Genomic DNA, 26,615 nt, shown 5'->3' with positions numbered 1-26,615 from the left:
TATTCTAAACTTGTTTGGACTTTGCATGCAATCATGGGAAATGGCGAAAGTTTAAGAAGAGCAAATTCTGAATGTGTGAGACATTCCATTTTATAACGTCGATGTCACTTGTTTCATGACTAACATAGTGATATGCCGTGCACATGCACTGCGCTGAATAACCTTAAACCTATCTTTGTTTGCCTCGACAAGGTCACCTGCGCCAAGAAGGCCCTCTCTGTCCAGCTGCCGTGTGCCAGATCGGCCCACCCTGGCCCAGTAGAGACTGCATTTGGCGATCCGGTCAGACAGCTGAAGCAGTCGGGGTTAACTTCCGAGCTGGTCTCGTGGCTGAATGTGCACGTTTGTTCATCAGTCTTGGTCATCTGTCCGGCCCACTGGGCTCGCTGTTACGGCTGTGTGACGCTGTTACGGCTGTGTGGCACTGCTGACAGGCGCGGTGGCGGTTGAACCCGAGCCGGCTCTGACATCGCGCGTCACAGTTCGGCCGCTGGTGACCCGCGGAACGCCGTTTCTAATTTGTGAGCTACAGCAGCCACCCCCCAGCGGCCTTTTCAGGTAAGGTTACGGGCCCAGCTGCACGTCCTGATGTGGGTGAGTGCGTGAGTAAAGGTACGGGCATGTTATGGAAAGAACAAGTTCCAGTACTTTTGGAACTGATTTACTTGGTAACTTCCACGACATCGCGCGCGTGCATTTGGTGGCGAGCCGGACCACACGGCCTGCCGGGGTCTCCGGAGCGGGGTAGTGGACTCGGCTGACTCCGGCGCGCCCGTCCGCCATCGCGCGCTGCGCTGGGCGCCCGGCGGGCCGACGCGCTGACTCGGGCGCGTGCTGCGCTGGGCGCCCGGCGGGCCGGCGCGCTGACTCCGGCGCCCCATCAGCCGATACATTAGCGAGATGGCTGGGAGGCTGATGGCCGACAACGGGCATTAATGATTCAAGGCGCCGGACCCCGGCGGCGTCACAGCACGTCACGGCCGCTGCTGAGGTGCGGCGGCAGCCCGGACGGCCGTCAGCGGCTGCCGACGTACAGCCGACCAACCGCAGAGCGGGTTTGGCGCTGGGAACACGGCTTCTCACGGAATGACGGTCGTGTGGTCTCTCGGCACGTGGCTCAGCTGGCACAATAGCGTTCCGTGCAGCTGGAACAACTGCTCTGCTGTTCCATGTCCTGCCAGGCGTTCTCTTGGCATGTGACTGACTTGAGCTTCATGAGCAAAAAGGGACGCTTTAGGGTATCCCGATATACCGGTTCTCTTCACCAATGCCCTGCCGATGTTGCCCAGGGATCAGCGGATGTTACCCCTGGTGACATCATCCGCCCCAGATATCAGCGGATGCTACCCCTGGTGACATCATCCGCCCCAGGGATCAGCGGATGCTACCCCTGGTGACGTCATCCGCTCCAGGGATCAGCGGATATTACCCCTGGTGACGTCATCCGACCCAGGGATCAGCGGATGCTACCCATTGTGACGTCATCCGCCACAGGGATCAGGCGGATATTACCCCTGGTGACGTCATCCGCCCCAGGGATCAGCGGATGCTACCCCTGGTGACGTCATCCGCTCCAGGGATCAGCGGATATTACCCCTGGTGACATCATCCGCCCCAGGGATCAGCGGATGCTACCCCTGGTGACGTCATCCGCACCACCGACACAGTAACGACACAACCATGTATTGATTCGCCTTGGTTCGGACAATTGGATGCGGCCTCTCGGGCATCGCAGCCGGCGAGGATAACAGGTTCGCTCACATCTGTATGCAAAGCGCTTTGTTTTATGTTCAGCCTTTTTCGCCAGGGTGATTGCGTTTGCAAACTCGAAATGATTTATAGCCAGGTTTTCCATTCGATCTTCCTCTGGACTTTCACTGTGATTTCTGGTGAGCGTCACTAGGATTTACAGCTTGCTCTCATATGCGACACAAAGCACGATTTGTTCAATGCTAGTTTTCGACACATTCAATCCATTTGAATCTGTTCAGCTTTGGTTTTAAACATGATTGTTTTTGAACTTCTTCAAACGCACAGCACGACGATCACAAAGAAGTCGACAGAACAGCGCCGGAAAAGATGCCAGCTTCAATCGGCATTAGCTAGAGAGCCTCGGCTAAAAGCTGACGGCAGCAGCTTCCGGGAACCCAGCCAGCTGGTCGCCGGCTGACCACGGCTCCGGCAACACGTGGTCGTCCAGCGGTGACGTCTGCGGGCCGGCCGGCGTCGGCACAGAGACGTACGGCGCTCGCCTGAACGGCTCCAGCGGGGGTAGCAGCTGTCAACGAGGGCGAGGAACGTGGGCGGCGGGCGTCACCCCACCGCCACAGCTGGGGCGATAGCATCCGAACAGCAGTCACGTTTGGCCGGGGCCACCACTTCTTGCTCTTCCTTTCAGCTAGAATAGCATCAAGACAGACTGAACGCACAATAATTGTGGTCATCAGACCCCAGCAGCTGGTCCGTGGAGGAGGTCACGTGATATTGATAGCTGAGCGTTCCTTGCCATGCCGTAGTGAACACGGCAACGGGCAGATCCGCAACAAACTGCTGTAAACCTGGCTGCGGTATTTAATTGGCCTGGTGCAGCACAATCTGTTCTGAAAGGCTTAGACAAGACAAACAACAGGACAGAACATGGCCCGTCAGTTTCGATACAACTAGTTATCTTGTTTTGACGTTTGTTTTCAAATCCCTGCATTCTTTGCTCATTTGTTTCTATATTATTTACCTTGAACGAGAAAAAATTACGCTGCAAACATCACCTCTTGATCCCAGCATTTTTTGCGCAACCGAAATATTGGCGCCCTTGGGCCTCGGCTTAGGTCATAACGCCGTAACGCCGTAGCCTTAGAAATGGCGTAATGGAAACGCCACCGTCACGATCTCGTTCCTTTAGGTCTAATGACGAGGCAAAGCGTTGCAAAATGCCTACAGCACTAGGCGGGACTGCCTGCGCAAATTAAAGAAAGCACATGGATCATGGAAGCATGTCTACATGTCCCATTTCAAATATTTTGTCTGGTTTACTCCCTTTAAATGAAGATTGCAGCGTGGCGTATTCAATAAAAAAGCTGTTTTGAAGACAAAGAACTCTCACCCACATATATTGGCACAGAGACCACAAAACCGCTGATCTTGTCATCTTATATGAGGCTAGATGACGCCTATACCACTTCTTAGGGAGAATTATATGCCCTGGCAGCGGCAGCCAGGCAAATCCCATTTACTGATTGCCAATGCGTCCTCACATCCCCAAATACCTCCAACAATCTCGTCAATTGGAATCAGGTCGCCGACAGCCCAAACCCTTCCATTTCCGACTCGGTGCTCGCATCAATGACAATCGGCCGTCCGGATCTTCCCTGGCCTGAACGTTAAACGGCGGAGCAGACGATGGAGCATACGGCACGCGGTGGAACAGACGCGTGCAGCTCCCTTCAAGCCGACGATTGTGCGACGGGCACTGAATTCCAAACAGGCCCGGCCGTCCGCCATCGGCGCGCTGCGCGTATGGCACGAACCCTCTGCCTCCCCCCGCTCCAAGAAAGGAGAAGCCCGGCCGCACAGCCGGCCACCGGCGAAATATCATCGCCTGTAGCGTCATTAGCCGACAGATTGGACGGTTTGTCACATGCTCGCGTCGTCTGCGGCTCAGCTGGTCGCCAGAAATTGAATCGCCTGCAGCGAGCACGTGCACGCGGCTCTCGCTGTCGCCCCAGCTCGGCTGGGATGAACGGCTGAGAAATGAGCACGGTTAGGAAGGATCCGAGCGCTCTCACGCAAGACCACGCGAACGACTGCACGGGATGAGGATCAATGGGGGCTGCAGTGAAAATCTCTCTCTCTCTCTCTCTCTCTCTCTCTCTCTCTCTCTCTCTCTCTCTCTCTCTCTCTCTCTCTCTCTCTCTCTCCTCTCTCTCTTCTCTCTCTCTCTCTCTCTCTCTCTCTCCTCTCTCTCCTCTCTCTCCTCTCCTCTCCTCTCTCTCTCTCCTCTCTCTCTCTCTCTCTCTCTCTCTCTCCTCCCTCTCTCTCCTCTCCTCTCTCTCTCTCTCTCTCTCTCTCTCTCTCTCTCTCTCTCTCTCTCTCTCTCTCTCTCTCTCTCTCTCTCTCTCTCTCCTCTCCTCTCTATCTCTCTCTCTCTCTATCTCTCTCTCTCTCTCTCTCTCTCTCTCTCTCTCTCTCTCTCTCTCCTCTCTCTCTCTCTCTCTCTCTCCCTCTCTTTCTTTCTCTCCCTCTCCATCTTGCGCTCGCTCTCGCTCGTGCTCTTGCTCTCTTGCTCTCACTAGCCGCATCTTAAAGCAGTTATGCAAGCTCCGCTGCGGTATTCGCAATATGGCCGCCACTAAGATCTGGCGTTAGTTCCACGCCTCATCAAAATCTTATTATCAGTTTGAAGAACTCAGCGGGAATTTCCAGATTAACCCTAGCCTTAGCCAAATGCCAGTTTTTCGCCAACACAATGCTTTCTCAACTGGCAAAAATTAAAAATGGGCAAGTTATAGGTATTTACAAGTATTTAAATAGCTATTTATAGGCATTAATCTACAGGTATTTATATATTATGCCTTTAAACTACAAAGCTTATCAAGGAAAACCCCAAATTATTGTTGAAGATTCGAAACGTAAAGAGTCGTGACCGTGATGTCCCAATGACCCATTGATGACCCGATCCCAATGACCCAATAACTATCCTGTCATATAGCGGCTCGCTTCAGATATTTGCCAGAGATTAGTGTGGCACTCCGGTGCTGAACCCTTGAATGGATTAGCATACTGCTCACTGGAATACGCTCCAGTGGCTCATCCAGGAGGAAAGGGAAGGGAAAGGAAGGAAAGGGAAGGGAAGGGGAAGGAAGGGAAGGGGAGCGGAGGGGAGGGGAGGGGAGGGGAGGGGAGGGGAGGGGAGGGGAGGGGAGGGGAGGGGAGGGGAGGAGAGGGAAGGGGAGGGGAAGGAAGGGAAGGGAAGGAAGGAAAGGGAAGGTAAGGAAAGGGAAGGTAGGGAAAGGGAAAGAAGGGAATGGAAGGGAGTGGAAAGGAGGGGAGGGGACGGTAGGGGAGGAGAGGGGAGGGGAGGGGAGGGGAGGGAAGAGAAGGGAATGGAAGGGGAGGAATGTTTAGTGACCACAGGATCAGCAAAATGTTTTGAAAGACACGACGAAGGCTTAAGGTTATCTTAATCGAAACGGATGGAGCCTTCGCGCCGTAGGGCACAGGATTTTTAACAAAAGCCAGAGTGTTGCATGCGTAAATAGGTATTAGTTGAGCTGAAATCTTAAAAACACGCAAGTGCTTCGGTCGCTATATTTTGGAATCGAGATTGTCAAATAGCCAAAGAGCCCACTTGTTCGGTAAGAGTATCACGTAAGTTGGTTGCTCCTTGAATGTATGTACTCTCCTTCGTGAGACGAACACAAAGTTTTGCTACAGATGGGTCTGATCCAAGCGGGGGATCCATTACGAGGGGCGATGCTACAATAGCAGGCAGAGAGCATGTTGTAATTCGCTTATCTTGTCAGGCAGTTTTGTTTTGCTTGATGGGAGCTGCAAATTTTACAACCAAGAGAACATGAGTGAAAATTCTCAGATTTTATAGAGGTGTTCACCTTTCGTTAACGTCGGAGGGGCGGAGCAATAACAGTTCTGACAGTTTTGGAGCCCAGCAGTCATTTTTGATTTTTCTTTCAATTCAACGCCCAGGGCCGTTGTTGAATTTTCAGAGTTGCGGATCTCAGCCCTCCTGACTCTACCAGCTACCGCGCACCTGAACAACAGAAAAGCTAGCTTTTGGTTGCAACGCTGTCGTCATTTCAGGGTGACCCCAATAACTGAAACATTAGCAGGCATTGTGAGCCGTGATGCCGATGCGGTTGCTCAGTGCATCCTTACACACCGGGGTAGGAAAACCATCATTACAGATCGAGCAGTGTTGATACAAGAACACCCCAATCTTTGTGTAGAATTAAACTGTTTTGGGGGAAATCGTTCGGCTTGTTCCGGACGGGTGTTCGGCATACGGCCAAAGGGAAAAATTTAAGAATTGCATGCCTCACTTAGGGATTTTTTCCTGTATTTGGATAAATAGGGGGAACTCTATCAGCTTCTTAGTGTGATTCGTTCCTGTGTGCCTTCAGTTAATCATGCACATGGAATGAACTGTAACCAGCTACATCAATGCATGTGTACAGCAAATAACTTGCAGTCCCACAATAGACACCGCCACATTACATAAGTCCGAATCATCAGACTGAGCCGGGCCTTTTCAAGAGGCCTGCTGATATCTAGATGCAATGTTATTGCGTATAATGTTTGGAGGGAAAGGGCCGATAGCACTACGCCACACTCTCATCGATTTTGTTCTCCTCAACACATTCAGCCACTTCACCTTAACTATTTGAGCATTGATGAATCAGTTTTCTATTTAAATTTTACTTGTCATCAAACAATTATCATGCATTTTGGTCTTTGTGTGGCATCTAGATTTATACCTATGGTATTACTCCGGCAAGACTGGTATGATATAACTCTAACAGCAACAGCCCGAACTCACATCGGCGGGGATCGGCAACGGGAGTTGGAGGCACGAAAAATAAAGCGAAACCCTTACGAAAACTGTACACACCGGCTGCTCTGCAATAACGAACAGATTTCAGCTTCAGCTGCCAAGCGCCCTTCTCTAGGTGACAGCTTGCTATCAGCAATTAACAGTAAACCTTCATTAGTGTTAGTAGGGCTATCAGGAAGTCCTGACTGACTTGGCTGTAGTGCGTGACTGCCAATCATTATCAAAACAAAAATATTTTGGTTGTCTCATACAACTTGTGTTACCGTTTGGTTACGAATCAAGATTCAGTGGCTTAAGCTTAAGACAGGAACAGCGAGTGGTGATTGATGATTGGTAGGCATTTCATAACGTGCCAATCGTAAATAAGACAAGCATGCACTGTTTTCTGGTGACGGGAGCTGAAGATGGTTAAAACATTTCTCATCTGGACTGATTTGCGCTGCCTCTGCCGCTGGCATTATGATCAGCGCTTTTGATTTAGAGCTATTGAATGATCTCGATGTTTCATTCCAAACTGCTTGGGCTCATAAGAGCCTTTTATTATCTAGGCCATATATCCCGGCTGTCGACAGAAATCAAGATGAACAGCAAATGGACAACCCCAACGTGGGTCTCCCAGGGATAGCCTTACTTGCCTCTGGCAGCGTTTGTACAGATACGGTGATCCATCATCTTCAGTACCTCCAAATAAGACAGAACCCTGGAATAGCGCGGACTTGCGGGCGTACCTTGACTAAGCAGAAATGGGCGCAGCAACTTTAAGTTCAACTAGGTTGCCCAGATAGGGTGACTGTACTTTTGGGACAACAAGCTCCCCAGGTGAAGCAAAATTATCTGATCACCATGGTCTGACTATCAGGCAATTGCTGTAAGTTTTGTTGAGCATTCGCAAAAGTTGGAACGCTGAATCTTGTTACAGGTTCGTTGTCAAAGCTTATTTAAAAGGAGTGTTCCTCTTTTGTGTTGGGTTTTAAGCTACAATAGTCATCTTGAAGATAATTCATTACAATTCACAACCCTGTCCTTCTTAAGACCTAAACTTCTCTGGGTTCTGAGCGGTGTGTCCGCAAAAATGTGCAGACCATTTCGGGGAGACTAGCTTAATGTGACCCAGGCATCCATGGCACCATAATAGCGTCATTAAAATTATGTCATTCCATCGGTCATGCGGCGATCAAGCCCAAGCAAACTATAATAATCGAGTCGTTCATATCTGACCTTCGTGAATACAATTTTTAGATACAACAGTTGTCAATTGACTCACAATAAATGTTTTGCAGGGTATGATGACGTGATCTAACAATTACGTATTAAGTACCATAGAGCGTATGAACTAAACAGAGAAACTGTGCTCCTTACAGCAGTCTTCTCCATTTAAAAGCACACCAATAGTTGTACACGTTGATGATATCTTTGCTCGATCTTTGCAAAGAACAATAAGTGGAAAGTGCAGAAAGGTGGCATGGTCCCTTTAATCGGAGGTGACAAACGGTTGGCATGGACATGACGGTTGGCACCAATCTTCCACCAAATGCATGGAAACATCATGAACGATAACAGTATGATGGACACGATATGAACATTCTCGGACACAATGCACTTTTCTCTTCGCTTATATCGAATGATAGAGGAAAGTTATGAGTTTATTTTTACCCCAATGCTGTTTATCTTTAATTCCAGCGTGACTGTGTGACCATCTTGATAGTTCATGAACACCTGATGGCATCAAGTGAAAACAAAATCTAAGCACTGTCCTGCAACGTTCGCCGGACCCAACCTTTCGTCTAACCGAGTTTAGGACCTTACACACCTTACCTGTATACTTTTAGAACCTGCAGCATCGGATCAGTGACCCATGACCTCGTACTCAAAACTATGCAGCCCTTTGTTCACCAGAACTTTTTGTCCGATGGCCCGAACGTGTGGATGTATTATGGCATGGACGTCACCCATGGTCATTACCTTTGGGGATCCGTGAGGGTCAAGGATTTATAGGTCAGGCTTGGAAAATTACGCAGAATTTCCCTCAAACCAACTCCGTCATGAACCAAGCGACTAATGCTCTGCCCTGGGCTCGAGTCCAGGGCATGGGTCGGCAAGGGTCATTTGAAATGTAGTTCACGACAGGTCAAGCACTCAGAGCCGGTCACAAATTGCCATATTAGGTCTTTCACAGCAAAACAAGGCCTCCGCACATGACTATCGCTCTTGCAGAGGTCAGTATCAGTCAGTACATCCGGGGTCAGTACCAGTCAGTACATCCGGGGTCAGTACCAGTCAGTACATCCGGGGTCAGTACCAGTCAGTAAATCCGGGGTCAGTACCAGTCAGTACATCCGGGTCAGTACCAGTCAGTACATCCGGGGTCAGTACCAGTCAGTACATCCGGGGTCAGTACCAGTCAGTACATCCGGGGTCAGTACCAGTCAGTACATCCGGGGTCAGTACCAGTCAGTACATCCGGGGTCAGTACCAGTCAGTACATTCGGGGTCAGTACCAGTCAGTACATCCGGGGTCAGTAGCATGGAAGGTCAGACGAAGCCGCGGCTGACCTCGATTAGCCATTATCCCATGGAAATGAATCAAAACACAAATGGATTTGCATGCGCTCTAAACTACAGTCTTATTCAAAAGTACGTAGAAACTTTGTACAAAAGCACATAGAATAAAGCGTGAAACATTCTATGTAACAAAAGCATATAATAAAACATGGTTGGAAGTTGCCTCAAACCACCTGCCAGGTTAAACGAAAAGATACTGGAACTAATCTGTGTAAAACTTTCAAATGATAGGTTGTAAACCATTGCACTGCCACCCAGCTCCTGTCTTCAAAGCATCAGATGTGGAATCGATCAGGTCCCCCAAGTGGTGGCGAGTGGCGCCACCAGAGAAGCCGATCAGAGTCATTCACGTCCAAGTTAGAAAGTCTAGCCAGAGTTAGTCTTGACATGCCTAAGACGCCCCACCAAACGACAGCCAGCTTCTCCGAACAACAGCCAGCTATGAACCCATCCTCCTCATGAGACCAGCTCGTTCCCTTCAACGGCCGGCAGTCTCCTTAACCGAAGGAGTGTTAGATTCCCGGCACGGGTCGGAGTGATCCAACTCCACGCCACTCGGGTGCTGGGTGCGTACAGAGCGAAACTATGCGGTACGGATCGCGGTGAACCATCTCCACTGGACTCGGGTGCTGGGTGCGTACAGAGCGAAACTATCCGGCACGGATCGCGGTGAGCCATCTCCACTGGACTTGGGTGCTGGGTGCGTACAGAGCGAAACTATGCGGTACGGATCGCGGTGAGCCATCTCCACTGGACTTGGGTGCTGGGTGCGTACAGAGCGAAACTATGCGGTACGGATCGCGGTGAACCATCTCCACTGGACTCGAGTGCTGGGTGCGTACAGAGCGAAACTATGCGGTACGGATCGCGGGTGAACCCATCTCCACTGGACTTGGGTGCTGGGTGCGTACAGAGCGAAACTATGCGGTACGGATCGCGGTGAGCCATCTCCACTGGACTTGGGTGCTGGATGCATGCAGAGCTCGTGGCAAAGCTGCCGTGCTCGAAATTGCGAACAAATGTGACATTACCAAGTCACAAATACCTGCAGAGCTAAAATGTGGTCCAGGAATAAAGCCTAGTGTTTGAAGAGAATGCTACGCTCGTCCCTGCGGTTTACCTGCCAGCGCCTACATCTTCGCAAATTCATGCCCAAGTCAGACAATACAAAAACATGTTAAAATGTACTGCAATGCATGTAAACTTGTCACAAAATGACCATTGATGTTTATCCAGGGCCATGGATGCATAATAAAAGAGGAATACCGCACTATGTTAGCTAAAAGTGTTGTGGAGGGGGCCCGGCGCGGGAACGCACCCGGGGAGAGCCGGCTGAGTGAGACCATGACTCAGCGCCGCAATGCAGCACTGATTTTATTCCCCTGGGTCTAGTGTTTGGAAAACTAGTAAGGCCTTTAGAGAATGACTTACTCTAAGATCAAATGCTCGATCCGCCTTCGATCGGCCAATGGGTATTCGGGAAGAGGCTGGTGGCAGTGAACGAGCGTTAGTTGGTTCTGGTGGGGTGATCCACGCTAAGTAGGACCCTGTGAATATCTGCCAAAATAGGCGATTCATTAAAGGAAACGAAAACGAAATGTGAAGCATCGCGAATGCCGCAGCAAGCATGATAAAACAAGCTTACTGATAAATGCTGGCATATATATATATATATATATATATATATATATATATATATATATATATATATATATCATATACGACCATTGGTGTTGGTATAGGCTCACTACTGACTGTTGGTAGACTTTTTAAGTGGAAAAGACTGCTCTAGAGAGTACAACTCACTTTTTAGTTGATATGCTACTCAATGCGTCATGGTTTGATTACGCCATCCTATCTGGCACAACAAAGATTAAGAGCCAATTGACGGTCATTATAACTGGAAATCGCGTTCAAGAACACCATATTTGAACTACTCGGCAATTATATTTTTCTTGGCCTTTATCCCCACATGAACAATGAAATGTCAAGGTCTGAATGACGTTATTTTGAAGTCGTGAGTGCGGAGGCGACTTTGAAATACTCTCCCCGGTATACCTTTCGTATTTTCGCTGGCGTGTAGCTCAGAAACTAGAGCGACTTCAGTCTTAAAAGAAGACCAGGATTGTGAACAGCACCGAAAGGTCTTCAAGGTGGCTATTTCAGTTCAAAACCCCATAAAAATATGCAACACACCCTTGAACAGGAGGAATGGCATGCAGATGTTCCCTGAAAATCGTGCGATGTTAGTAAAACGAGAACATAGAATAAGTGCTTTTTCTTTCCATATTTTACTTGCACTGGTAAACACGTGGTACTTCATGCGGGATCGTCGTCAGCTGGCGTCACCGGACCACATTACCGCCAGCTGGTTTGCCATGACGGGATCGTCGGCAGCTGGCTTCACTGGACCACACTACCGCCAGCTGGCTTACCACAACGGGGCTGCCGTCAGCTGGTCTCACTTGACCACATGATCGGCAGCTGGCCTTGCTTGACTTCGGTCGCGGCACCGTCGGCTAGCTCACCTTAATCGAGCGCGGCCGAAGGTTGAGGGAGCCGTTGATCTGGTTGGCCGTCGCCTGGCTGAGTCCCCTGGCCATGACGCAGGCGTAGCTGGGCAGGTCGAACGGCTCGCCGGTGGCGAGCGTCTGCGCCAGCACGTAGATGTAGTTGCGCGCCATGCGCAGCGTCTCGATCTTGGAAAGTTTGCTGGTGCTCCTTGCAAACGGAATGTGTCTGCGAAACGACGCCGAAGAGAGATCAAAGTATGCTGAGGGTACATTAACAGAAAAGCATACAGGTAGTGATACAGCTCCGGCCTTAGGGCCGGTGCCGTACATTTACGTTAGTTGCATCATGTCACATACATTCAGCAGACCTTCCCATTACCACATACATCGGTTTGAATTATGGACAGCTCAATGTATAAATGTTCTATACCGCTCCCCATTCAATCTATAATCTATTCGTGTAAAAGCTTCGGCATGCGGGACTGACCACCGCACCCGTGTGCAGCAGGGTCGCGCACAGTATTGAGGACAAACCACGAACTGGGGAAAAGACAATCCGAAATACAATTGGGTATTCAATAGTGAAGATGCCAAGGACGCTCATTTTACTTCCGGAATTATGGCAACGACACTTGCGAAGTACCTACGGCATATTTTTGCCTGCCAATGTAGCAAATTCCTGCACTCGTGGCCCCGTTCCTCATGGCACCGCCATTTGCGGGCGTCCTTTGCGCCATTTTCGTGAGCAGACAGAATACCATTCTATTTCGTGCTAAGTGGTTTTCTTTAGCTTTATGGTATTACTCTCATCATTAGTTAACACGTTGTAAAGCCGTTGTTTATAAAAAAGATTGTCGTTAAACACGCTGTTTATTGCATGTCCTTACATGATAAATGCACTTGATTCTGCCAAGAACGAATGGAAACTGGCAAATGCATTCCATTGACTGTCCGCGGTCTTGCTGTCGCTCCCTGTCCAGTTGCTGGAGCTGTTCACTCCCACGCTGAATGCCATCGGACGGGTCATGAATTACCCAAAGCAGCCGTATTCTGCTGCCGTCCGGCAATAATGTTAAAGTATGGCCCCAGTTGGCCGTAGTCATTAGCATCTGGACACGATCCCATCCCGGCGTTATGCTCAGGCGTAGCGCGATCTAATGAGGTCCCTCCACCCATGTGCCGTCCAGGAGATGGCGATGTGTAAGCAATGACCTTTCTGATGGGGGAGGTCCCCCCCCCCCCGTCACTTCACGTCACAAACGACGACCACGCTGTGTGCTTCGTAGCTGAACAGCGAGGGAGGCTAGGTTGGGGACTCTAAGGGTATTGCTGATCTCAAACGCCAGACTCTAGGGCTAATGGCCTCTGCGGGAAATGAGACGCGAAATAGATCAAACGGCATCATTCCATAATGCCAGACTTGCGTGATGCCCGACGTTTGACTTTAATCGTGTGTAATATCTGATACGTGATATCTACTTGCTGAATCCGCTTGCATGCACACGCATTTTTCGCGTATTCTTTCTTGGATGTGCACTGTATTGTGGAAATGCCTGGCAATTGCTCCTTGAATATTGGTGACCTGTAAAAACTATGGGTCGCTGTTAAAAAACCTGGAAAATCAAGTAGAATCATCGGCAGGCAATTTTAAAGTTACTTCTGCTATTCGTTTCCATAAAGGCATGGTGCCGAAATATCACCGCATCTATATCTCCACTCTCCTGGTTTTCTGCGAGGAGTAAGGCAATTTCTTCTGTGTTATCTATATGCATAACAATCCTTGCAAATGCACGTAACAGTTTACATTCGACTTTCGCTGTATTTACCGGGCTTCCAAGCCATCGAGCCTGGGTACCCTCCGGTAAGTCTGCCTTTCTTTGGACGACAAACACTGGGCGCCAATGTCGAGATGTTGCATGAGTTCCTGTTCACGGCCCCATGCTGCAAAAGTATCGGATATTGGTGCCCGGGTATTCGTACATCGTGCGATTTGTGTAAAATGTGTTGCACGATGTCGGACCCAAGGCGTACAGGTCAGACGTAACATCATAAATGACGTAATAAAGTGGTAACACTATAAATAGCATCTGTTTTTTTCTGTTCTGATATTCATGCTGCCTCTCACAAAACAGCTTTCATGCTCCCCAAAGCTAACTCAGAAATAAGAATCACAAAGGGTATCAAACTTATTGTCCATTTGCCTCCGCGATGGGGCGTGGCTCCGTCTTTTGCGTCGGGTACGTTGCATTACAGACTTGCACTTTATCTGTTAAGTTGTTAAGTGTATTTGCGAGAAACATTATGCACATAGATAAGACAGTAGTAATTGCCTTATTCCTCGAAACAACCTGGACAGCTATAAGGCTATTACTACTGTCTTAGTTATCAGCGATCTTGCCGTCCTTTGGTGGCCGCGAATGGCTATGCTGTACCGGAGGGCATGCATGTTGAACGGTGCAAGTTATTCGTGGGATCGCGATACCTCTGTTGCCGCGCTGGTTACAAGGCGGCAGCGAGAGTGGTTCGCTTCTTCGCTATCCTCCGTGGTCGGGGCATGGTCCATACATAGCTGGGTGTATGGTGCTGTCGTGCCCATTGTGTAAAAGCCGGCGCAGGCCGTGCTGACCCTGGTGCCCCTGCCCGATTACGCCGCACCGATCAGCGTTTGAGCGGCGTGTTGACAGCCGGTCTGTTGGCTGTCAAGCCGTCAGCTAATTGTCCACTGGCTGTCAAGCCGACCCAGCCGGCCTGGTGTCCAGTCAAGGTTTAGGTCATGTTCCGCATGAGCGGACGCCGGCGGCCGTTTTGACGGAGGCGGTGCACCCAGCACCGCAGTGGCTTGCGTAGCTACATCGTCAGAGCTGAAATTGGATAAGCGAGCTCCGCAATATAAACCTTATTCAACTAGATCAACCACGAAAACTTTGCGTGGTGGCACGCTCTGTTTTCAAAGTTGTGTTGGACGGTCTGGCGGATGCTCAGGATCAAGCAGGAACAGAGCAGAGTTGGGACCACGCCATTCCTTCGTGGGCAATGTGTACATACGCAACGAGATAAGCATCAGATATGACGGGAAAAGCTTGCTTGTTGGTCATGGTAAGCTTTCAAGCCTCAAAAACCACCATAAGTGGCAAAATTTCAAAGTTTGTAAAAATGTGCCCCGCTAGGTCATTGTTTGGTGGCGTCATGGAATGGTTTTGTGACGACAGCAATGCCTGGCTGCATCTGGCAGCCAGACCTAAAGAATACCTCGAAACACACGAAAGCTGACGCCAACAAGCCATGCCCGTCGCGGGCGCTGTGTTGCGTGGCGGATTAGTGAATAGCTTGTTTGTGGATTTTTTTATCTTGATACTGGTTGTAAGATAAGATTTGGTGGATTGGTTGACATACGCAACATAGCGGTCGCCAGCTTTTAGGGCAGATTATTAATATCAAAGCACGATATGCTGTGAAGACTTATGAATTTCGTTCCGAAACCTGCCAAAGACTGCTGGAGATGTGAACACTGTATTGTCGACTTATCCTTGCCTGCAGTGCTGTAGTCCTGACATTGCTATCATGTGATGTGCACTTCAGTTACTTTCTTTATTATTTGTAACTGGAAAGTCAAGTGCATGCAACAATGAATAAATCTGTAACATTGCTACCAGTTGATTGCTAAAACATTATTATTTCTACGGTAAAGATGGTAAGGTTGGGTTAACAAAAAGTTTTTTTTTTACTTACGATTATTCACGTAATTTCTCATGAACCCTGATATTACCGCTGTGGTACAACAGCATACTCACTGTCATTGTCAAATCAGTTGTTGCCAATTATTCATAAATTATGGGCTGTTACTTCATAGGCTTTACATAGAGTGGCCAACCAATGTGATACACTGTGTAATGGCACGGGTTAACAGCATCATCGTGGCACTTCCTCAGTGCTGTACTGTGGCATGGCATAATGAACAATGATATAGTTTTTGTACTGCAATCCCTGCTGCTTTCAAAACAAATTCCATTATGAAAAGGTGGATCAAGCATGCATTATTGTACCAACTCCGCATCTGACATACGACTGACCAAAAAGACATGATGCAATATACAACTTGCATTCAGCAAAGCACACAACCAATAAATGACACAATTGCTCAGCCTTTTTGGAAATCCACAAAACATGGGTGACAAGGTGCAAACACATCTTCTGCTTTCACAGCCATGCAACATGCTGCAGCCATCAGGCCGCTTCACTTGAAATACTGTTTGAACAAGTAATAAGACATGTTTAACAAGACAATATTACATGTGAAATGACACTGCAGACATGCTGACCTGGCACAACTCTGGATACATGACAAGTACCTGCATTATGGCTAGATCAGCGAAATGCAAGGAAGCGGTTAAGCTGCTGATGCAAGCAAGGCTCATGATAGAAATATGATTAACTGCTATCCAAGACACCAATAGCAATACTTTCCACCTTTCTCAGCAGCCAGCATCTCAAAAGTTGCAGTGACTTTGACATTGATCACTCAGATGCAAAGCTTGCCTGCATAAAAAATGCCAAATTCTTAAGGGAAAGACAATTTTGCAAAGTTGTATCACAGAAGCTTAGGCCAAGCATATGCATTAATGAGCTGCGCAGACCAGCCACTTCTGCCAAAATGAAGTGCTATTATAATGATGCGCAACGGATTAATTACATGCTTTATCGCTTCGATAGGTTCAAAATGTTGGCAAGGTCAAAATAAAGTATCAAATTGACTTTGCACACCCCTGAAACATAAGTGCTAGTGTTTCTTTCAGCTTCCGAGCATCACCATCTTGTCCTGTTCAAAAACGAACATAAAGACAGAGACAGATATCGATATATCACATTGCATTGGGAGTCAGCATACTCAAAGAATACCAAAACAATGCGCTCTCTCAGAAGAAAAAAACTCGCACGCACACTCTCCATCACATCAAGATCAATGCAAGCCACTGGAACGCACAACCAGTAATCACGCCCATTTCAAGCCCTTGATGCACATTTGTAAAATAAGTATGATTCCACAACTGCACAGCTCGTAGGACTATCAAATTGAAGGTTTGCTCACAATTTCTGCACAGGTTTCCGGCCACAACACCACATTTCACGGTGAGGTCCCTCCAAACAGTCCCAACGGGGTTAGATGGTAATGCGTATCAAGAGGCTGTGTTTGAAGGACAATGTTTCTGTTCAAGATTTTAATTTTGTCGTGCAATATGTGTTAGATATTTCGCTATATATATATATATATATATATATATATATATATATATATATATATATATATATATATATATATATATATATATATATATATATATATATATATATATATCACAAAGAGAACGAAAAAGCTTTACGGGAAATTATCTCTCGACATGTTAAAGGCAAAAACGACCACAAAACAGACATTGCCATTTACTATTGTAATAAGAAAATATCAAACTTTTTTATGAGAAACAGCCCAGACAAACCCGACAACTGAAATGCACCAATGTAGTGTATCAATTCCAGTGCAACATCGAAGGCTGCAAACTTCGTCCCATACGCTACATTGGTGTGACCACAACGACACTCTCACGACGCCTGACAATGCACTTACGTGACGGGGCACCTCTGGACCACATGCGACAGGAACACGACATGACATTGACACGACAGCAACTGACAGACAGCACTGACATTTTACGGACGTGCAGTGACAGAAGGCGCCTTCAAATTTGGGAAAGCATATTCATTAACGAACTCTCTACGGCCTTAAACAGACAGACAAATTCTTGCAGAACTCTTGAGCTACTAGGTGGTGGGCGGTGAGCACTTCTGATGTGATTGTGACAATAGTTTTCCCATTGTGTCTTTGTGATGTTCCCATTATGAGTGTCTCTTACATGTATGAAGATGAAAATAGCAATCCGTCTTACTTCAATTAGCTATGCTTCATTTATGTTCTCCGTACCAAAAGAGAGAGAGAGAGAGAGAGAGAGAGAGAGAGAGAGAGAGAGAGAGAGAGAGAGAGAGAGAGAGAGAGAGAGAGAGAGAGAGAGAGAGAGAGAGAGAGAGAGAGAGAGAGAGAGAGAGATGTATATATATATATATATACTATATATATATATATATATATATATATATATATATATATTTATAATTACGGTCATGTTTTCCTAATTTTATAATGCCTAGCTAACCCACAAACCCGTGCAGGATTCTTTCTTCCGGTGCACACGGCGCCAAGCAAGCTGTCCATAAGAAATACGTGGGTAGAAGAAAAAAAACACCGTCAGGAGAAAAAAGACAAAGTTGCTGTGGCGTCTTCTCTTAAAAACATTTGGGATGGCGCCATTATTTTTTACGGTGTCGTATTTTTTGCAGACAGTGACATTCTTCTTGCAACTTTGCCCATGGCCTAGATATAAGGTTAAACGTCCCGTTGACAAGGAGTGCCGCACAACCCGAAAGTGCTCACGCTTACGTTGACGACACGCATTCAGCAGCGAAATCTTTCTAGCAGCCAATCGCCTTCCGCGGATGGCATCATACAGTGTCCTAGAATTGCCGAATTTGGGTGTAAAGCAACACCCTATGAGAAGGATTTTTTTCACTCCTTTTACCCACATTTTATGTGAATTTTTCACTCCCGCCTGACATTGTCTAATCGCACATGCCAAACCCCTATTTCCCTTTCTGAGGTTTTCAGATGTCATCCAAAACCGAGCTCACTTGAAACCACCAAACATAAACGAGGCTCCGCAGAATCTGGACACCTATGGCTACGTCCTGCCTCACCTACATCTGAATCATGTCTATGTATGCACAGAGCAATGGCGCCAGGTACCTCCCAGCCCAAGAATACCAGCGACTCCACCCGCTTGCACGTATTAAGTTTGGTTTGCTTACAAAATGCATTACAATCGGCAGCTGTGTGCCAAATGCAGGGTCTTCATGCATCCCCTATGTTTTCGTCTCACCACCACAGCACGAAAGCAGAGCCTGGTGCAAACACCAGCCAGGCCTGGTAGATAATTTTAGTCCTCGTATTTCTTTTTCCCCGAGGAAACTTGACCACTTAATTGCACCACCCCCGAAATGCAGAAGAGAAAAATTAAAAAAATGTCTTCCAAATTAAATTTACAAGATGAATATCACCATTTGAACACTTGTTTTAGCAGATTTTAAGTCACATCAGCTGATCACAAAATTTTGCCAGAAAGTATCAGTCTTTAAATTTATTTAACTACTTTTATTTTTCTTGGTATGATACGAGTGTAATGTCAGTTTATTCTTCCTTTCTTCAGATTGTCTTCGGAGGTACCATCTGTTGCTTAAAATGTTGACCAATTTCTCTGCAAGATTCTCCAATTGCAAACTTGTACGTATTTCATACATGAATTGGATTAATTCGCCAGCCGCCCAAACACGTTTGAAGTGCACCCAAGAGTGAATAATTCACAGCGAATGAAGGAGACAGTTTGAAGCATGGAACTTATTTTTAGCGCCATTTTTGCCCCGTTAACCTCCCGTTTAACCATTTTCTTGGTTCATGGCGGTGCTCGATAATGATAAATCTAAGCCTTTCGAGTGTCTAACCCACCAGGCTACCCGACAAGGTCATCCTAATGCTGCCATACAGAGCTTTGGAACAGACCTGGCGCAGCTAATACAGAAGTGTTTGATGCGAAATTCTGCCCTCTGGAGATGTTTATCATGCACACCCCTTACTTGTTTCGCATTTCAGTCTCGTAGATTGGTGGGCATGACTGATATTTATATTAAGGGGATGAGTGGGATGACCCTGTCTGCCAGCAGACCATGCAAAAGGTGTTAAAGTGCTGTGGAAGGGAAGTGCAAAGTACAGGATCAAATTATTGGTGTTAATAATTATTTATGCTCATTACGCTGTCATGAAATTACTATACTTTAATGCATTGTGTTTCACTTTAACGGCTTAAGATGTTAAAAACCAAAAAGTTTTGTCAGGCTTATGATATTACGCCCATGCCAGCTTGAAATAGATGTCTTTGATTGCTAAAGCATCAGTCACGAGCTCACAAGTTCCGTCTTTTGTGACTTTATTTTTTCACTCCTGCACGGTCTTTTTGCGATGAAATTGTTTATTCCCACCCTAGTTCAAAAGCAATTCTAGCTCGCTGGTATCATATGTGCCGGATCATCGCTTTTGTGAACATATGATCTTACCACGTTTCTATGACATCATCATTACGGAGGTGGTTTTGAAATAGTTCCTTAACAAGCCTTTTGCCACTTCTGCGGGCGTGTAACTCAGGAACCAGAGGGCTTTGGATCTTAAAAAAGGCTTGGCCGTGAGCTGCATCAAAAGGTCCTCAAGATGGCTCTTTCAGTTCAAAACCCCATATAAGGGTGGAAAATTCCCTTTAAACTTGTTCCTTGCTGGCACGGCCTGTTAACTGCAATAAATCATCGCATGTCAAGCATGCGTTCAGGGCTGCAGATCGAAGATATGTAAATGGATACTTTGAGCTCACGAACCATTCAGCCCTGGATGATGAGTCTGGTTATGGAAACCTCATGCATCCTGTTTGGAAAGTTTAGATGCTTATTATCTTTTGAGAGCATGAATCTGACGTACACTGGAGCTGTTCATTATGTACAATGCGGCTTCGAGAAATAGAGACTGCGTTCCCCATTGGCAAACGCCATTCACAAGCTGCTACCCATGACGTCAGAAGTAAGTGCATCACGACAGCTCTTCGGCTTGGAGAATGACCGCTTTTTATGACATAAGCACGTTCGACGTCTTAGGCAGCAACTCGAGCGGGTATTTTGCCCACGGGAGACGCGGCCCGGTTGGTAGATAGGGATACTGCACCGTTGAGCACAGCTGCTCTCCGGTACAGTATACCTTCCATCGACAGAATGCCGCAGGGTTCCCGGTGCCAGCGGCTGTGGCCGCGTATAACCTCGTTTCAAGGACCCTTCCTGGGGAAATGGTCTGTTAGTCCCGGTCTTGTGTGATGTGCAACTTTATGCTGCACAGTGTGCATCATCGGATCTAGCTGTTGTACAAGCGCAGGGACTAATTAATATGCGATGTGAGATCACAGCACCCCGAATATTTTAACTTTATGGGATTGGACGATTTGTGTAGTTCTGAATTCTAAGGAACTATTGCTACAAACCTGCACCATTATCAGCATAAAACAGATTCCCATTAGTTCCGATCGTAAAAGCCGTAACTGCCTCTACATTCAAGTTTTCGTTTTCAATATGAGTGACGGGGTCCTTAATAAGCTTCGGGATTTGTAGAATATTTGAGGACAGTTGTTGGTCTAGGTCCCGCTTTAGGACGTAAGTGGTTGAAAGGTGCGCGCCCGGAGAAATACACGGCCTCCCTCATGCTTGCCCAGGTCCCACACTCTCCAGGGTTCACACTGCCTCCGATCTGCTAGATCACCCTGTTGAACATTGGGTGTGGTCGGACGGTCTGGCCGCCGCATCGCGATTCACAGACACGCCGAGCGTCGCCGCCTGCAACACCGTGTCTAGACTTGGAGCGATATACTGTGCCGGACGGCACCCATGATGGTAGGTGGTATGTGATGGTCGGCTGTGACGAAGCGTATACGTAAACCGCGGCGGCATGTACGAGTCTGGGATCATTTTAAGGATGAAGACGGACCCGATCCGAATCGTTGCGCAGCTTTTTATGGAGTGCCAGCGGCTGCGGAGGCCATATTAGCGCTCAGGGACCATGGTGAAACCGGAATTAGAACCCGCCCCCCCCCCCCCCACACCACATGGGAGCAGAAAGCGCCGACCTCTCAGCCTACCACCCCTCAAATCTAGGCTTAGCTCACGTCCCGTGTTCCCCTAAAGTTAACCTCGGAAATTGACCATCCCCTGCCAGAGTTCAGAGAGTACAGCCTCCTTTTTTTTAGTCACCAACGGCCCCAAACAAGGTATGATTAGCGGGATGACAGTCAGATATTTTTCTTCGACCTGTTTCGAATTGAGTATGGATCCATGCTTTCTTTGTCGCAAATGACCCTGTCATTCATTACGGACATTTAGGCGTTCCATGTAAGAAATTATAGATTTGGGATATGACAACCTCGCGTACGCTACGCGACAGCTCTCACTGATTTTAGATCATATGGATGGAGAGATTCCAAGCTGCGTAACTACGAAGTGAAACATTTAACGCATAAATCGCGCGTCCCTTTCAAATCCAGTCTCAGGCTCGTGTATACCGTGCAGCACAACATGTTCGCATGCTGTACAGTTTGAGAACTTTTCAGGACTCAGTCATCTTCCTCAAAGGCGGATGCTGTTCACGAGAGACCACTGCAGCATGCACAGCAGCTCAAACAAGTATCTCTGACGCTAAGGCGAGCGTTATACGAGGTCAGAGTTCACACCTGGCTCTGGAGCATGACCCTTGGAGGCACATACCACATCACCGTAAGCGGGCGTAGCCACTGCCGCGCCCACCACGCAATGCCACACCCATGAGACACCACCCTCCCTCCACCGTTGACTCGGTCTAACCCGGCTGCATGCGGACGCCCCTGGGCCTGGGGTAACATCCCCCTGGGCTGTTACCGTCGCAGGGTGTCGAGCGCGGCGTTCAGGCCGTGCATGCGCGTGCGCTCGCGGGCGTTGGCCTTGGTGCGCTGCGCCTTGTTCTGCGCGGTTCGTCCGGTAGTCGCCGGCTGCTGCCTCCTGAGGAAGAACACGGACCGTTGAGCAGTGGCGCGAGGCGGACTCGGGACGGCGCGGCAGAGTCTGGAAGGCGCACCTGCGCGACGTAGGGACGTAAGAGGGATTCAGAGCAATTCGAAGGACCACGCCCTCAACGCATCTTTCGTACAAGCTTGTTCTCATCATGGCAGCGACCTTGAAGCACTGGTGAGACGTTGAATGAGTGCTTCATTTTTGTAGGGGGTTTTAAACTGAAATAGCCACTTTGAAGATCAATTGATGCAGTTTACAGCATTGCCCTTTGTAAGACCTATCCCCTCTAGTTTCTGAGCAACTCACCCGCGAAAATGTGCAAACTTTTTCGGGGAAACTTTTTCAAGGTCATCCAGGCATCCATGACGCTATGATAACGTTATTCAAATTCTGCCAATCCATTAGCCATGCCGCGATCACAGCCGATAAATATGTAATTGTTATGTCGTTCATATCTGGCGTTGGTGAACACGATTTCCAGATATCACAGCCGTCAATTAGTTCTCAGTCAATGTTGTGGAAGATACGATAACGTAAGGAAACAATGACGCATTCAGTAGATATTTACTAAACAGAGATCTTGTGTTATCTGTAGCAGTCTTTTCCGCTTAAAAATGTACCAAAAGATCTAAGTGACCTCATTTCATTTTATTTGATGAAATAAGCTCACCTCAACGTCTTCAAATGTGGAACATTTCTTTTAAACACACGAGGGGGCCATACGAGGTCTCTCATCATCAAACGTGCATGCTTTCCAGTCTTGAGGACATCACGTATTGAGCACACCATGGCACGAGCGGTACATTGCGGGGCTGTCCGGGCATCCGTGGCTGTGAGGCGTTACCACCCCTGTGGGACTCGTCACCGCCGAGGAGGTCACGGGTCTATATTCGGGGGAGGTCACGGGTCTATATCCCGTTGTTGACCTAGAGAAAACTGGAGTGGCTCGGCGTCTCCGTAGGACTGTTCCACACCACTCGTTCGGCGACCCTCGCATTACGTTCCGCGATGTCGCTCACTGCTGTTTCCTTGAGTGGACGGACGGCCAGTGCGCAGCGCAGAAGAGGCTCTGTGAGCTCTGCTAGCGATGTCTACCTCGCAGCTCTGTCACCATCGGCGGCGAGAAGAGCGGCAACGCTAGTGCGGTACGAACCGGTGCACGGGCAAACGACAGCCAGACCACGCTTCAGCGCATGTTCTGTTTTCAAGGAGCTACCGACAGGAGGTCAGCTTGGCGCCCACTGAGAACCCGTGACTTCCGCGTGTTGACCTGCAGTAAAGTGGTGCTGCCTGGCGCCGGGTGGAGGTCGTCAGTGCATCAAGAAGTCATGCCAACAGACCAGTAATGCAGGGCACTGGATTGGTGTCGGTAGCTGGGACATCGTCCCAGAGAAAGCAAACCTTTTTTAGTCTAACCGATGCGTTCTGACGGTGTCACAGGTATCATTGTTTGAGCTGCTGCTCGTCCATGGGTACCGGCTAAGGTGCGCGGGACGGGGAGGCAAATGCCGCGGCACCAATAACGCGGATGCACTTGGAGTACGGGCTGTGGTTGGCGATTTCAGTGCAAAATTCCTTGGTGTTTTATGCCTATTCTGGTCATCTCCACGCTCCTAAGGGATTGATCCACATTTGCCTGGGATTTTGAACTGAAAAAGCCATTTGAAGATTATTCGGCGCAGTTTGCAGCCCTGCATTTCTTAAGACCTTAAACCATTTGGCTTCTGAACTACGTGACCGCAAAAATGGGCAGACTATTTCGCGCAATCTTTTCAGTCATTCAGGCATGCATGACACCATAGCAACGTCATTCAAATCCTGCTACCCCATATTACATGCGGCGCTCAAGGTCAAGAAAAAAGTTTTTTCATGTAATAGCTGTGCCGACCGTGGGGATTTCTCACGTGACAGCTGTGCCGCCCGTGCTGTGTTTCACGTCACAGCTGTGCGCCGTGGTACTTCTCACGTGACAGCTGTGCCGCCTGTGCGGTTTCTCACATGACAGCTGTGTCCCGTGGTGTTTCTCACGTGACAGCTGTGCTCCTGTGGTGCTTCTCACCTGACAGCTGTGCTGCCCTTTGTCTCGTGTTTTTTTGTCTTAGTCTCGTTGGTGGCGTTTTACACATAGTTGTTTACATCTGACGTCAAAACACAGTCTTTGAACATTTGGACACCATTATGGCGTAAACTCACTACACCCATTATATAAACACATTCATGATTCCTCTTGACTGTGCTTGTGACGGGTTATAAACTGTGAAGGGTTTGTGGGATGACTTCTCACGTTTGGCTTCATATCAGCTCTGTTCTTTATCTTCTTGTGTGTTTTTTTATTCTCTGTGGTGCAGGTATTCTTAGGGATAATCTGTCAGTCTTCCTGGTGTTTCTTACCTTACAGCTGTGTCGCCAGTAGTGCTGCTCACCTCGGCGTCCTCACCCGCCGACAGCTCCTGTAACGGCCGTCGGCTCTGACTCGATGCCAGCCCGGATCCCAGCCTCGCCAGCCATGGTCCATGGTCGCCAGCGGATCCCAGCCCTCGCCAGCCATGCCAGCCTCGATGCCAGCCATGGTCCAACCCGGCCGAATTAACTGCCGCCATGACCATACAAAGCCTTTGGCCGAATCCGTTTTGCTGATATATTGCTGTCATGAACACGCAAAGTATCTGGCCAATTCCGTTATGTAGAAAATGTGCCATAGGGCTGCGGACTCTTTTTGGCACAACCGATGCTATCAGGCTTCTGTGCAACCACCACGGAGCCGCACTCGTCGCCCTGCGACCGCAAAGACCGCGAACAGTTTGGTGGGACCACCCTGTCTGGGCTACTTCGTGGCCTGTCAGCAGCCACCGCAGGAACCACTTGATAAATATAGAACAGAGCTGTCTGTTGATTGCTTCAGCAGCACGATTCACTTTTCAACACAAATGATGCGACAAAATCGTGGCGGACCTTATCAATAAGTTACAGCATTGGCATTGACTGGTCCGCCGTTAAAACCGCAAGGGCATTGCTCGCAGAACAATCGCTTTGCGAAAGGGCCAAACCACATGCCATTCTGCACGGACAAAACCTGGCCCCGGCCGCACAGACCCGGCTCCACCGAGCTCCGCACGGCTTCCTTCTTACCTTCTTAGCGGGCAGGCCGCGGGTGCCGGCCCCCATCTGCGCTGATCACAGGCCAGGATCACCGTCCGTCACTGGCTGGCCGCCCCGTCGTGCCGTCCGCACACGGACCGTCCAGATAACGACGCATCCCCGCCGCCGCCTCATATCGTCGATACCGATAGGGCGCGATAGCAGCCCCGTCGACGCCGACGGCCGCACCGTCCCCCGGTCAGCGGCAGGCGCCGCCGTAATGTACCGGGGGGTGACGCTGGAACGAGTGGGAAAGGCAGCTTCCAATAAAAAAAACAGTGGGTGATGGGTCGGGCAGCACAGGTCCTCACTGGGAGGCCGAGGGCTCCTGCTCAACACGCCTCAGGGCAGAAAATCGGCGGATCAAGGAATGTTCCTGCCTCGCAGTCAGTATTGACGCGTCAACCGAACCCATTATTTTGGTCTCAGAAAGGAAGAGTGGTCTGCTGTTTGTCTCTGCATTATAACATTTAAGCCGAGGATTCATTAACCTGGCTTCTCAAAAAACCGATATCAATAAAAAAAAACTGAACAACGCAGCTGGCGCCTATTAATACAGCAGCCACCCAAAGGCACCATGCTGCGATAAAGAAATAAGAAAGAGCAAATAGCGTGAAAGATCCTTTGCGAAAGGTATGGACCATGCGCCTCCCGCCGATCTTCTGTGCGGATTTCAGCGCCATGCATCGCTGTCGTACCTGCGGGAGCCTCGTATGTTTTACTTTGCTGAGCGATGTATATGCGTAATTTAGTAATTGTAACAGAAAGTACGACAGTGAGCTGACAAAATTACCATCCCTGAAGCACGTGTGGACACCAAATGCACCACCGACGACAATTTCAAACACAGCCGCGCTGAACATTCCGAACGAACACCATTTCCGTGTTTTCCGGGTCTTGGGTTCAGGACGCTCGTCTGTTTCTTGTAAGTCCCGATAAATTTCCGGCGGGCTCCGGCCGGGATAAGCGCTGAGCAGCGGCCGGCTCGAATGCGCGCGCCAAATCCCGCAGCCGATTGATGCTCCCTGAGGCGGGCCGGTGGTGGTGGGGGCCGAGCCGACCAGCTCTGGTCGTCGAGACGGGCCGATTGTCGAATGAGACGTCGGTAC

At 48.7% G+C, this 26,615-nt stretch overlaps 1 protein-coding gene across 1 annotated transcript; it reads right to left on the bottom strand.

Annotated features, from left to right (window-relative positions):
- Positions 1–1,697: 1,697 nt before the first annotated feature.
- LOC119098067 (neurogenic differentiation factor 1) lies at positions 1,698–25,533 on the bottom strand. The gene is made up of 5 exons (XM_037220995.1): positions 25,498–25,533; positions 24,760–24,818; positions 22,237–22,356; positions 11,656–11,866; positions 1,698–2,278 (listed from the first exon to the last, which is right to left on the bottom strand). The coding sequence occupies exons 1-5, from the start codon at positions 25,531–25,533 to the stop codon at positions 2,117–2,119; spliced, it is 588 nt and encodes a 195-aa protein (XP_037076890.1). The 3' UTR covers positions 1,698–2,116.
- Between the last annotated feature and the right edge of the window lie 1,082 nt (positions 25,534–26,615).

This window comes from Pollicipes pollicipes, unplaced genomic scaffold (assembly GCF_011947565.3).
Source record: "Pollicipes pollicipes isolate AB1234 unplaced genomic scaffold, Ppol_2.1 Scaffold_4740;HRSCAF=5597_pilon_pilon_pilon, whole genome shotgun sequence".
Taxonomy (NCBI): Eukaryota; Metazoa; Arthropoda; class Thecostraca; order Pollicipedomorpha; family Pollicipedidae; genus Pollicipes; species Pollicipes pollicipes.
The sequence above is the reverse complement of the archived record's forward strand: the minus strand, read 5'-3'. Positions and strand labels throughout refer to the sequence as shown.